The sequence below is a fragment of the Protopterus annectens genome, chromosome 11.part0, assembly GCF_019279795.1.
Source record: "Protopterus annectens isolate FY-2018-M chromosome 11.part0, PAN1.0, whole genome shotgun sequence".
NCBI classification, from domain to species: Eukaryota; Metazoa; Chordata; order Ceratodontiformes; family Protopteridae; genus Protopterus; species Protopterus annectens.
The window spans coordinates 1,193,967,083-1,193,980,805 of NC_056745.1; the positions used below are offsets into that span (position 1 = coordinate 1,193,967,083).

Below are 13,723 nucleotides of genomic sequence, written 5' to 3' on the forward strand. Positions count from 1 at the left end.
ATGGCTACAAGACTGGCAAACGTGATACCAAAATTGATAGACATGGATCAGTGGGGTTTTGTGCAGAAGAGGCAAACATTTGACAATATTAATAGAACAATGATGATCCAGATCCAGAGGGAAGCAGAATGTTAGAAAATACCACTGTTATTGGTGGGTCTTGATGCAGAGAAAGCATTTGACAGAGTTGACTGGGACTTCATGAACAGGACAATGGAAGCATTTGCTTTCCCTGATACAGTTATAAGGTTGATTAGGTGTATATGTGTTTGTGTGTGTGTATGTATATATATATATATATATATCTAGGATCTGAGGCGAAAATTGAAGTGGGTGAGGTCCTCCCTGATTATGCTTGAGTAGAGGAAAGAGGCAATGTTGTCTGCTTTTCCATTTGTTGTTTACATTATGTTTAGAACCATTGGCAAAGAAAATAAGGGTTTCTGAAATTCAAGGATATAATTGGTATGGTAGGAAAAATGTCTTTGCATATGACATTACTTTATACATGACAAAACCAGAAAGAGATATTACAGTGTTGTGGAATATTTTCAAATCTTCTTGGGGTAAAAAATCAATGAAGCTAAAACAAAGGCAATAGTGGTAAATTATGTACCCACACACAAATTGGTCCAACAATTTCCTTATTTATGGGGACATGATAAAATGAAGTTTTTAGGAGTATGGATTAGAAATGACTTTGCTGTGGCAGCTAAAGATAGGTCGGAAGAGACTAAACAGAAGATAATACAAAAACGAAGAAATTAGAAGTTTTGTTATATGGACATGGATAATAAGATACAAGCAATTAAAATGTTTTTAGTCCCTTTAGTCTTATACACAAGTCAGGCATATTTTATCAACCAGAGGAAAAGCTGTGGATAGCAATTAAAAAAAGAGTTGAAGGATTTTATCTGCGATGGGAAGACACCAAGAGTCAAGTGGGATAAGCTTATTCTTCCAATAGAACAAAGGTGGACTAGGATTATCCAATTGAAGTGGTATTTTAGAGCAGTGGTCTCCAACCTTTTTTGCAGCAAGGAACCGGTATCAATGTAAGACAGTTTTCCATGGACCGACCATCTCATGGTCGATATTTATTTATTTAGTTATTTGAAATTTGTTTAGCGAGGAGACCAGACCCAGGGAGAAAAGCTCCAAATTACAGTAAAAAGACAGTTGGCAATAATTACCAAAAAAAAAAAAAAGTGTACATTTTGCTTAACAGCATAACATTGATATGGTCAAGAGGTATGTAAACCTAATGGCAACCTTACTGATTTTATGTTTATAAGAGCAATATTTAAAATTTGTCCCTATTATTCGGCTGTGTCCAGCATACCTCTCAACTGTACAGATTTTCACAGAATGTCCAGATTTTTGCCTCATATTTTTGGTCTTTTTCTCATAAAATTGTTTTCTGGCAGATCATTGAGGCTGAAGTCAGAAAATAATGACTGACAGTTCATACCCTTCAGAAAAACCTGTATTTCTATCAACTTTCAAAGTTTTTAAGAGCAGTACTTAAAACTGTCCCTATTTTGGGCCTGTGTCCCCCCATTATTTTTGACTTTGTCCAGATTTCTTGATCTAAGTAAGAGGCCGACAGGTATTCATACCTCTCAGCTGTAAATATTTTCACAGAATGTCCACATTTTTCCCTCTGAGTTTTAGTCTGTTCCTCATAACTTTTCTGATTTTCTGGCAAATTACAGGGATTATCTGAGGACTGAAGTCACTAAATAATTATATACATTTGTATTTCAGACCTCATATCCTTCAGAAAAATGCATGATAAGACAAATCCTGTTATTCTAGCAACTTTCTATGGTTATAAAAGTAATACTTAAAATCTGTCCCTATTTGTCCCCCCATTCTGTTAGGCTTTGTCCAGATTTTATGCACTACTAAGAGGTTGAGGGGCATGGTGTGTCTGTGTGAGTGTGACAGAGAGAGTGGGAGAGCGAGAGTGAGTGAGAGAGAGTGAAGAGTGAGAGTGATCGCTGGCAGCAGCAGTGAGGTTTGTGTACCTTTTGTCCATAACACACACACACACACACACACACACACACACACACACACACACACACACACACACACACACAGTCCTTTTTGCATTCATGCACACATTCACTCACACACATCGCTCACTCTTTTTCCTATCTCTTACACAGTCACTCCCTCATTCATACCTGCATTCACTCGCACATCACTCTTACTCTCTCCCAATCAAACACACACTCAGTCACATCCTCATTCATACCTGCATTCATTCACACACCGCTCTCACTCTCCCGATTACACACAGATACACACACACACACAGTCACTTCCTCATTCATACCTGCATTCATTCATACATCGCTCTGTCTGTCACACCCACATGCCATACACCCACTTACGCATTCATTGACACATCTGTCTCACTCTCCAGATCTCACACACACAGTCACTTCGTCATTAATACCTGCATTCATTCACACATCGCTCTCTGTCAGAACCACATGCCACACGCCCACTTACGCATTCATTCATACATCGCTCTCACTGTCTGTCACACCCACGCACCCACTTACACATTCATTCATACATCGCTCTCACTGTCTGTCACACCCACACGCTACATACCCACTTATGCATTCATTCATACATCACTGTCACTCTCCCAATCTCACACATACACGCACAGTCACTTCCTCATTCATACCTGTATTCATTCGCACATCGCTCTCACTCTTACGATCACAAACACACACACACAGATTCTTTTGCTTTCATGCATGCATTCACTCACACATGCAGACAGACACATAAACGCACTCATACAGGCATTCACTTACCTGACGGCCTGGTACCAAGTGCTCTGATGATGATACGGGGGGAAGCTCAAGAAATAAGGCGAGATTGGGATTTTGGATACAGACTCTTAAGGAGAACAGAAATCATACAGAGTATTATATTCATAAAATAGCAGGGAGTATTCTAAGAACTAAACCAGCACAAGAATGGAGAAAAGAGATTCTGCTGATAGGGATGACTGTGGTTTAAGGATACAGATAATAGGCAAGAGGGGGCTGGAATTTATTGGAGAAAACTGGCAAAGGAACAAAGGTATTGGGTGTAAATAACTAGAAAGGGAACAGTAATAGAATGGGAAGTGGCCAAGAATTTATTTGGACTGCAGGTTAGAGATTGCCTTCCTTATCAATGATTGATATCAGAGTATAGACAAAGAGAAAGAAATAGGGGGCTCCTGAATGAAAGACCAGCAGTGGTACGGTTTTTAATAGAATCTAGAACAGAAGCTGCCATTAAAAAAGGAATAATTATTAAAGCATATAAAACATTGTATGATAATTATAAGAATCAATCAGAGGAGCTTAGAAAGGGAAGAGAGAGATTAGATAAGCAATTCACAAAGAGACAATGGGGGGGATATATGTATATCTCCCAAATATGAAACAACGTTTAGAAGATTTAAGATTTTTGCCTAGAAGTGTTTACAGTAGGTATTTTTATACCCTAAAGAATGTTTCCACGGGTGGATAGCAAAAGAGGTGTGATCGACAAGAAAAAGGTGGCTGGGAACATATTTTTTTTGGAGTGTAATGAGCTGGCTCCCTGCAGACTGCTCTGTCGGAGTTGCTGGGTGAGCGGATTGAATTGACTGGGAAAATTACTTTTTTGAGCTATAATACAGAATGGGAATTGCCTAGACATAGTAAAGCCTATGTTCTTCATGTTTCACTGTTGCAGTCATCACATTTGGGTTATCCTGCCAGGGGTAGCCCTCAGTCAGCCCGAATACCAGAGGCTTAGTATTTCTGCGTCAGTTGCTGTCGCTCCAGGACTAATGTCAGGTCATCAGTGATATAAAATTAGGCAGTCGACGCCATTACATCAGTCTTTCTTGCCAAGGAGCCCAAAGCAAAAGCAGTTTGCATGAGTGCCAGTCGGCCGCTACCTGAGTTTTCGTTTCTGAATTGAAGTTGAAGTCTTCTAAAGCGAAGTACCCCGTTGGGGATCCTTTTTTCTTGCTCTAACCGATGTCAGAAAAAGTTAACAATCGTCTCGCCTGTAAAAAGCAAATACCACACCGAGACTTCCATTCCTACTGCGTCACCTGTTTAGGCCCAGACCACGACATCCCCCACTATCGCTTGTGTGCTTTGTTCAAAGCCAGAACTATATGTTGTCGGGCCCTTATTGTAGCTAGATTATTTAAGCACTCAATCCTCAAATTCCGATATAGCTTCGGTAAGCCATCCGACTACCGATCTTCAGAAAAAACATAAGGATAAAGACAGAGACAGACCGCACAAGTCCAAAACTGCCGACAATGCTAAGCTAGTCGTCAGTTCTCTAGTCCTCAGTGAGGCGCTTTCACAGCCCCTTATGCCCGCTTCTGTGGATTTGCAGGCTGCTACCGAGACCCTTTCGGAGTCCGGTATGCCGCAAGACTCTTCTTCGACTAAGGATCCTGCGGATGTCTCTACCTTGGATGGGTCCGGAGCCGCTAAGCAGGCACCGGCTTCCGAGGAAGTTCTTCGCACTACCAATACTCGAAACAGACAGACTTCTTTCGCGTCTTCAGTTCTTTCTAAAACTACTGAGTTTCTAAGGCCCAGGGTACGAACTACACCCAAAAAAACGACGACCCAAGCTCAGGCACCTGCTTCCTTGCCTCAATCTCAAATTCTTAAAATGGCAGAAGACCTTATTATGCTTATTAGGGGAAACCAGGCTACCCCTTTCAAAAGAAAGAGACTTGGCCCTAGTAGTTTTATCTGAACAGGAGTCCGATGACTCTGATGCATCTAACTATGAAGATATGCAACCCCTCTCTACTTATGAGGATTCTAATGCAGAGGAGTCCATTCCTTCCACCTCTCCACCCAAGGATTTTTCATTTGGGGAAAACCCTTCATACTTTAAGGGAGCATTTCCAATGGGAATGTCAAGACTGTCCTCAGTCAAAAAAGAGACTCAGGGAATTCTTAGATTTACCACATCACAGACCTTTGGCCATTCCTCCTGCCCTGGATGTTGTGGATGATGTTTTTATGGAATCCAGTTTGATTCCTGACACCCTTCCTCCTGCTCCCAAGAAACCTGACTCTCTCAAATTTATTTTCAAAAATCCTACTGCTGACCCAGAGGTTATCTCTCAAGGACCTAAAGGAATTAAAGCAACTTCATCTAAGAATCCCACCCCCTCAGATAGGGATTCCCGAGCTTTAGACAGATGGGGTAAAAAAGTATGCACCTCTGCTACTCTTGCTATTAGAGCATTAAATTGTCAGTTCCACATGTTGAAATAGCAGCATTCCATTGAACTCCTCAAACAAAAAATATCTTCCTTTCCTGTTTGTGCAGAAAATAAAGAATTACAAGAGCTAATGCATTCTACAAGTCAAGTAACTAAGCACACCTTGCAGTGTGGCTTTGACAACCTAGAAGCTTCTTTCAGGGCATGTCACTGGTTGTGTCCTTAGAAGGCATGCTTGGCTTAAGGAACAGACCTTGCCAGACCATGTCAAATTCAAATTATTGGACGCACCATTGAACAAAGACAATTTATTTGGCACCAAGGCAGAAGAGGTTTTAAAAAAGATGTAAGAAAAAGTTAAATCTATGCAGACAGTTAAAGATTTCTAACAGGTCCAGCCTCCGAGGTTCAGTAGGCATTGCCCCTCCAAGCACTGGTCCTTTCCAGCCCCCTCCAGGCCAGCTCAGCCCAGACCCCTCAGACAGCAGTCCCAGGGAATGCAGAGATCTAAGCAATGGAGTTCCCTCTTCAAAAACAGGGAGTGCAAAGCCACCCCCTTATAACAACTCACAGTGACTTCACACCTCCACCCCTTACCTCTGCCCACCTGCTTGTGCCCCTAGGAGGAAAACTCCCCTTCCACACAAGCAACTGGCCCACTATTACCAATGACCGATGGGTCCTTAACATAGTGTCCCAAGGATACAAATTTTATTTCCACACTCCGCCAACCCCAAAAGGGTTCCCAGATCTTCCTCCAAATCAGTGGGCAGTGGCCAAAAAGCAAGTCCTTTCCCTACTCTCCATGAGGCCAATACAGCATGTTCTGCAGAACAGATAGGCGAAGGTTTCTACTCTAGTCTCTTCCTGGTACCCATAAAAGAGGGTACATGGTGTCCCATCCTCAATCTATCAATTCTAAACACCTTTCTGGTGATACCAAAATTCAGAATGCTCACCCTCCAGTGCTTTCCAAGGATGCTTGGTTAGCCACCCTACACCTAAAAGAGGCCTACATACTCATCCCAATCAGGGAATCTTGCAGGAAATACCTACGTTTGAGGGCAGGAACTATGCACTTTCAGTTCTGTGTGCTTTGGCTTATCCACTGTTCCCAGAGTTTTCACAAAATGCCTGACTCCCGCCATTGCTTTTGCAGACAAAGAAATATTCAGATTTACCCATACTTAGATGATTGCCTGATTCAGGCACACAGTCAGAAAAAGCTGTTTCAGCACCTGTCTTTTGTAAAGGACCTACTCACCTCCCTGGGGTATACTATTAACGAAAAGAAATCAAAACTAGTCCCCACACACAAAATTGTATTCCTGGGAGCAAGCCTGGACACAGCGTCTCAGATGGCATTCCTTACTCCAGAAGAACAAGCCTACCTGACAGGCTACTTCTCTCAACTAGCCATCAAAACCCAGTTAACCACAAGGAAAGTCCTGCAAGCTCTAGGGTTCATGGCTTCCTGTATCCTACTCATTACATATGCCAGACTGCATATGAGGAAACTACAATGGTACCAAAAAAGCCTTTGGTGTCAACTCTCAAGACCTAGAAACTCTCTTACCAATGATACCTTGTCTAAGGAAAGAGTTTCTTTGGTGGGCAGCAGCTTGCATCCACAACAAGGGACTTCCCTTCTTGCAACCACACGCCGCCCAGACCCTCACCACAGATGCATCAAACTATGCCTGGGGTGCACACCTAGGCAGCAGGTGCATTCACGGCCACTGGAGCCCAAATCAAATACATCTGCACATCAACCAAAAAGAGATGTTAGCAGTCCAGCACACCCTGACAGCCTTCAGACCCCTACTCTCCCTCCAGCACACCCTGACAGCCTTCAGACCCCTACTCTCCCCAGGGCCTCTACTGATCAAAACAGACAACACCACAGTGATGTGGTATATCAACAAGCAGGGAGGGACTCACTCTTATCCTCTCTGCAGGCTCGCCATGACCCTTTGGCGCACGGCCTCAGCCATGCAGCTACACCTGCTAGCACAGTTCCTGCCAGGCTCTCTAAACTCTCTGGCATACAACTTGGGTAGGCAGAAACCTGCTAGACCCACACAAGTGGCAGCTAGACCAAAGAACCTTCACCCTTGTAACCCAGAAATAGGGCACCCCGAAGGTCGACCTCTTTTCCTCCCACTGCAATCATCAGCTCAGAAAATTCTGCACCAGCACAGCAAAGGCCTGGAAAGTGGATGCTCTATCCTTCCAGTGGGTAAACCTCACGGTCTATGCATTTCCCCCCTCTACCACTCATATCAAGGGTACTGCTCAAAATAAGGGAGGAAAAACAGAGGGCAATCCTGATTTCCCCAGACTGGCCACGCCAGCACTGGTACCCACTGCTGCGCAGCCTGTCACCTTGGAACCTACCTCAGATCACTACACTCCTGACCCACGGGAATAGAGAATTCATGCATCCTCAATTGCAGACCCTTAACCTGAGTTATTCCCTCACCAACCTTCAAGCTGCCAGCCTAAGCAAACAAGTCCTAGATGTTATACGTGTGGCCAGACGCCCAAGCACTAGGAAATCCTATACTGATAAGTGGAAAAGGTTTTGCACCTGGATCCAGGCTAAGGGAGCCGGAATGGCACAGCCCTCCCTACCTGTCATCCTGGATTACATGGCAGACCTACTACACAGGGGTCTAGCCTTCTCTTCTATTAAAATTCATGCCTCTGCCATTTCTGCTCATTACAGCACAGAGCCTCCTCTCTTCTCACACCCTCTCATCAAACAGTTCCTAAGAAGGGCTAACAACTTAAGGCCACCCAGAAGAGCTCCTACCCCAGCTTGGGACCTTAACTTTGTGTTGGAAAAGCTCACCCTACCACCCCCCCTTTGAACCTGCAGCTTCAGCAGAGTTAAAATTTCTATCTTGGAAAACAGCCTTGCATCTGGCCATCACTTCAGCTAGAAGAGTGTCAGAGCTACAAGCATTCATGGCTGTAGAGCCCTTCATCATTTTCCATGCTGACAGAGTCTCTCTCAGGTCTAAGCCATCTTTCATGCCTGAAGTGGTGTCCAGTGTGGCTCTCAACCAATCCATACATTTGCCTTTTTCCCTAACCCGCAAAACAAGGGGGAAAGGATTCTGCACTCTGGATATGCACAGACAGCTCAGATTCGATCTGGACAAAACTAAATCTTTCAGAAAAAACTGATCAATTGCTAGTCAGCTTTGCAGCAGGATCAGAGGGCAAGGCCATATCCAAACAAACAATCTCAAAATGGATAGCACACTGCATCCATTTCTACTACAGACAGCATGGGAAACCACCCCCAAAGGGGATCAGGACACATTCCACCAGAGCAACCTCCACCTCTGCAGCCTTTCTCAGGGGGGGTCCCCACCAGGGACATCCTAGAGGCTGCAACATGGACATCTGTTCATACCTTCACCAAGCATTACCACCTGTCTATCTTCTCCAAATCATCCTAGCCATCCCACAGTCTTCTTGACTGCCTCCATTTTCCTCAGCTTTGGGAATCAACCCAAATGTGATGACTGCAGCAGTGAAACATGAAGAACATAGTACAGTTGTGCACACTTACCATAAATGTAGATGTTCGAGTGTATTCACTGTGCAGTCCTGGTTTCCCTCCCTCCATCCCCATGGTCTCTCTCTTCCTCTCTCCTTACAGGGATATTTTGGTATTTACTTTCTACTGGTTGTGTTCTTCCACTATAACCTAGTTCCCTATGTGGGGGGGTTCCTGACAGGGCAAGAAAAATTGATGTAATGGTGTCGGCTGCCTGATTTTATACCACTGATGACCTGACGTCAGTCCTGGAACGACAGCAAATGATGCAGAAATATTAAACCTCTGGTATTTGGGCCGACTGAGGGCTACCCCTGGCAGGATAACCCAAATATGATGACTGCAACAGTGAATACACTCGAACATCTACATTTATGGTTGTGTACACAACTGTACTTTGAGTCTAATTATGGTGGCTGCCAAAAAAACAAGTACTAGAAAATGGAAATCAAAGGGCTGGATTCAATAAAGCCTATACTGTGTATACTGTTCTGAGGAACAGACCACACAGACATAACTTACACCTTCTTCCTCCTAATTATAGTTTTTCTACTGATATTTTTGCTGCTTTAAATATTGACAGGGATTCATAAAGGTTACCACAAAGTTTAGACTACATGTCTACGTAGCGTAATCTTTCTGAGTGACTAGAAAACAGAAAAATGAGAAGAATTTTATTGAATACATATCGTGTACACTGTGTACACTTGGTGTAGGCTTTATTGAATCCTGGGGAAAGTCTAGACCAACTTTGCTAGAAGTAGTAACTATAGAAACAAAGATAAACCAAGTGGAATTGGGATCTTTAGAAAGGGGAAGGAGCAAACTAGACAGGAAAAAATGGGAATTGTGGGAACAGTATATGCAGAGAAGGAGCGAAGTTTAAGAGGTAAGATTTGAATGAGCTATATAATACTTAATTGACGATGACTAGATTGTAAGTGATGTATAATGTTTGCAACTACAGTTGTTTCAGTGGTGACTGTGATGTATAATGTTTGCAACTGAAGTGGTGTCATTTTGTTTGTTTTCCATTATATAAATGCAAGATTCATTCAAATCAGAGGAGCTTAGAAAGGATTGGGAAGAGAGATTTGATAAGCAATTCACAAAGAGACTATGGGGGGATGTATGTGTATCTTCCAAATATGCAACAAAGTCTACAAGATTTAAGGTCTTTGCTTGGAAGTGTTTACATAGGTATTTTTATACTACAAGAAGACTCCAAAGAATTTTTTCTCAGGTACACAGCAAATGTTGAAGGTGTGATGAGAAGAAAGAGGTAATTGGAAGCATATTTTCTGGGAGTATAATGATTTGGCAGACTTTAAAGATTCCCTGCTGACTGTTCTGTCAGAGATACTGGGTGAACAAACTGGTGTAACTAAGGAAATGATCTTTTTGAGCTGTAATACAGAATCAGAATTATCTGGACATAGCAAGGCCTTGCTTGCCGAGTCTAATTATGGTGTCAAAAAGCAATCACTAGAAAATGGAAATCAGTCATAACCGCCCTTACTAGAAATAGTGAATATAGTAACAGAGGTAAAGCAACTGGAATTGAGATCTTTAGAAAAGGGAAGGAGCAAACTACATAGGGAAAAATGGGAACTTTGGGAACATTATATGCAGGACCGGTCTAAGGTCAACTGGTACCCTACGCAAAATGTCTCCACAGTGCCCCTCCAACACCACCTGGTATCCCTATCCTAGTCTACCTACACCATCCAGATTAGTAGAAAAGCATTCCTGCTAGAGCTACATCCTAGGCGGCCACCTAGTTGGCCTATGCCTAAGGCTGGCTATGATTATATATAGAGGAGGATCAAGGTTTAAAAGAAGGCATGATTTTAATGACCTATGTAATGTTAATTGTCAATGATTAGATATATTATAAGAGATGTATAATGCTCGCAACTACAGTTGTCTCAACGGGATATGTGATGCATAATGTTTGCAACTAAAATTGTATTAATGTGGTTTGTTGTTCATTTACATTTATACAAATGTAAGATTGCCTGTATCATACGTGATAATTTAATAAAGATTTTTTTTTTTGTTTAAAAAATTAGTAGCTTCACATATGCTGTTAATCAGAATATCTCTCATTTTACTTACATGGCCAACCACTGATTAAAATTGTGCAGCTGCTGTATAAGAGTTAGGATTTGTTCACACATTGCTGTTTGTGTTACATATGCATATTTGTAATTAATTAATTCATTCATTCATGTTATTGGGTCCAAACTAAAGTAGACAGTCCAGGATCTAAACAGTTATTTGCGTTCTGTAGCACAGAGACTCACTGGTTAAGGTTTCTGTCTCTAATCCCCATTGATGGCTTTCATTTCTGACTTATTCCATTTTGTGCAGAATTCCCATGTCCTTTCTCCTTCTGCATGTGTTTTATTCAGGTGCTCTGCTTTTCTACTCTTTCTCCAGATGAGGCATGCTGGTTAATCTGGCTGTTGTAAACTGTCCGTATGTAAGTCGTGGATGAAGTCACTTACCTGGTTAACAAACAAGTTAGTTTATGTCTTCTGTATTGCTTTATGTTACTGAGAATGTCTTGACTTTACATATTTTTCCTGGTTACACAGAATTCAAAGTAAATATTAGCCATCCTCCAAGGTACATATTCCACATGTCACTTTTGTTTAAATAGATTAATTAAAAACATTGTATTTAAAGTGACTGGTCAGTTTGAATATTTAACTCTGCACTGGCTATTTGATTTTCTTTTTTTTTTTACTTGCTGCACATGTTTTTTCAGAGTCCACAGTGACACTGCTAGAACTGTAGACCTATGCCAAAAAGCTGCCATGGCTGGAGTGTCATGGATAACTGTTCATGGTAGGACATCTGAGGAGAGACATCACCCAGTACATTATGATGCAATCAGGATAATAAAGGAAAGTCTATCTATTCCTGTAGTGGCAAATGGAGACTTGAAGAATTTAAAGGATGTCAGCATGGTTCATCAGTTAACTGGAGCTGATGGTAGGTAACTTGGGAATAATACTCTTTAACTGTTTAAGTTGCCATGATTAATACATTTTATGGAAGTTCATATACCTCGTTCATTCACTTGTGCATGTTTATGACATAGTGTATAATAAACTGTCATGGGTCACATTTAAATACAAGTTACGGATTTCTAACTTGTCACCTTGTGTACTTGTGGCAGCAAGTATTGTCGATGGTGCTATATCAGTGTTGTAAAATTGGACGGTCAAAGCTAAGAAATTCAGTCATCTGTATTTGTAATCAGGATCACAAATATTGCACCAGAAACTTCCATTGGTGAGCCCTTAAGAGTGTGTAGTGCATGGAGCACTGTGATTATACTCCAGAATCAGAAAAAAATAAAAACTTGTTAAGCTCTTCCCTTATTAGCACTTAGGGGTGCTTAACAAGCTTTAGTCAAGTATGCCTAAGTGCTCTAAAGATGGGGTTACACACTAGGGACTAACGGTTGAGATTGATGGCTGGCAAAGAACAGTGGCAGAATGTAACTTGGTTTTTAAAAGCTTTTAGAACTTTACTCTGCCACACTTCTAAAACAGAAAGTGTGAATAAAGTGTCTCAACAGATTTTAAAGCAATTAGTTCAACGGAGGACCATTTTGTTTTTTCCTGCTGTATGTTTGAGAGCACTAAGTGCTTTGCCAGCTTTCGTGTCCCTAAGGTTTTTCTTTTTTTTTTTTTCTGTAACTGGTATTAGATGGAGCATCATAAAGAATTGTGATTGGTGCACTTTGCTCTCCAGGTGAATTTTTTGTCATCCATGTCTTGAATACATAATAAGTTGGTCTGATCAAAGACCAGATCATAATCCTGTATGTAATACATGTTTTTTGGTGGGGTGGTGGTAACAAAATTAAAGAACTAGATAGGAACTCATGCTGCCAGTGAGATGGGATGTATCTGCTTAACATACTTCATTTATTCTCAGGTCAGATACTTACAGGTTCATAGGAGATTACCAGGCTAACATCTCAAGAGCTGTTACAAGCCTAGCCATTATTTCCTGAATTGTATCCAATTTTCAATCCCTAAGGGTTAGAGGATGACTTAGGTCTGTGCCTTTGAATATTTATAGACTGCCCCTGTCCAAAGGAAGAATTTAAGATTCCCCATCAATTGATCCAAATTGTGTTTGAAGAGGGGGAAGGGCTCTGCTTTATGTGAATAGGAAGCCTGTTCCAGAGAAGGGGGAATCTCTGAGACACAGAAATGTCTATCCAGCATGTTTTTTTTTTTGTGTCACAGTCCAGGTTTAATCGTTAGATTGGGTTGCCCTCATGCAGTTTGTCTTGCTAACAGTTCCCTTAGGGCTGGACTTGAGAGTGCCTTGTAGGTTAGGTATAAATCATCCCTTAATAGCAGTAGGAGACTAAGTAAAGGGATAGAGTTTAGTCAATCCGCATAAGATATGTTTACACCCTGTAATATTTTTGTAAGGAACCTCTGAGTCTGCTGTAGCTGTTGCAAGTGCCTGGGTCAAGTACATGCCAAAAGCTGCATTGTATACTATTATTGGTCTGATGAGGGCCAACTAGGGTGGGACTTTAACTTCCTTGGCTCTGGATGCCATGTGTTTACTTATAAGCTGTGCCACATAGAAGGACTCCCTCACCACTGTGAACACGTGGCAGTCAAAGCTCAGGCTACCATCTGTCTTTGTACCTAGATCTGTCACCTCTGAGTCCGCTCTTAGGGGTGTGCTATTAATGTTGTAATTTGCAAGGGTATTTGACTTCCCAAAGGGTATGATTATGCATTTTTTTGCATTTAGTTTTAGGCCATGACTCTGGCACCAATCATTTGTCTGAGTTGGTCCCTTCTGAAGGATATCTACACTAATGGGGGATTCAGTGATTA

General features: G+C 41.8%; 1 protein-coding gene across 8 annotated transcripts in view; it reads left to right on the forward strand.

Annotated features, from left to right (window-relative positions):
* DUS4L (dihydrouridine synthase 4 like) overlaps window positions 1–13,723 on the forward strand; it is a 309,040-nt gene that overhangs the window by 269,436 nt on the left and 25,881 nt on the right. For all 8 annotated transcript variants that reach the window (XM_044088546.1, XM_044088550.1, XM_044088542.1 and 5 more), the window contains one exon: window positions 11,614–11,840. In XM_044088546.1, coding sequence (XP_043944481.1) covers window positions 11,614–11,840 — 227 coding nt within the window. The remainder of the gene's footprint in view (window positions 1–11,613; window positions 11,841–13,723) is intronic.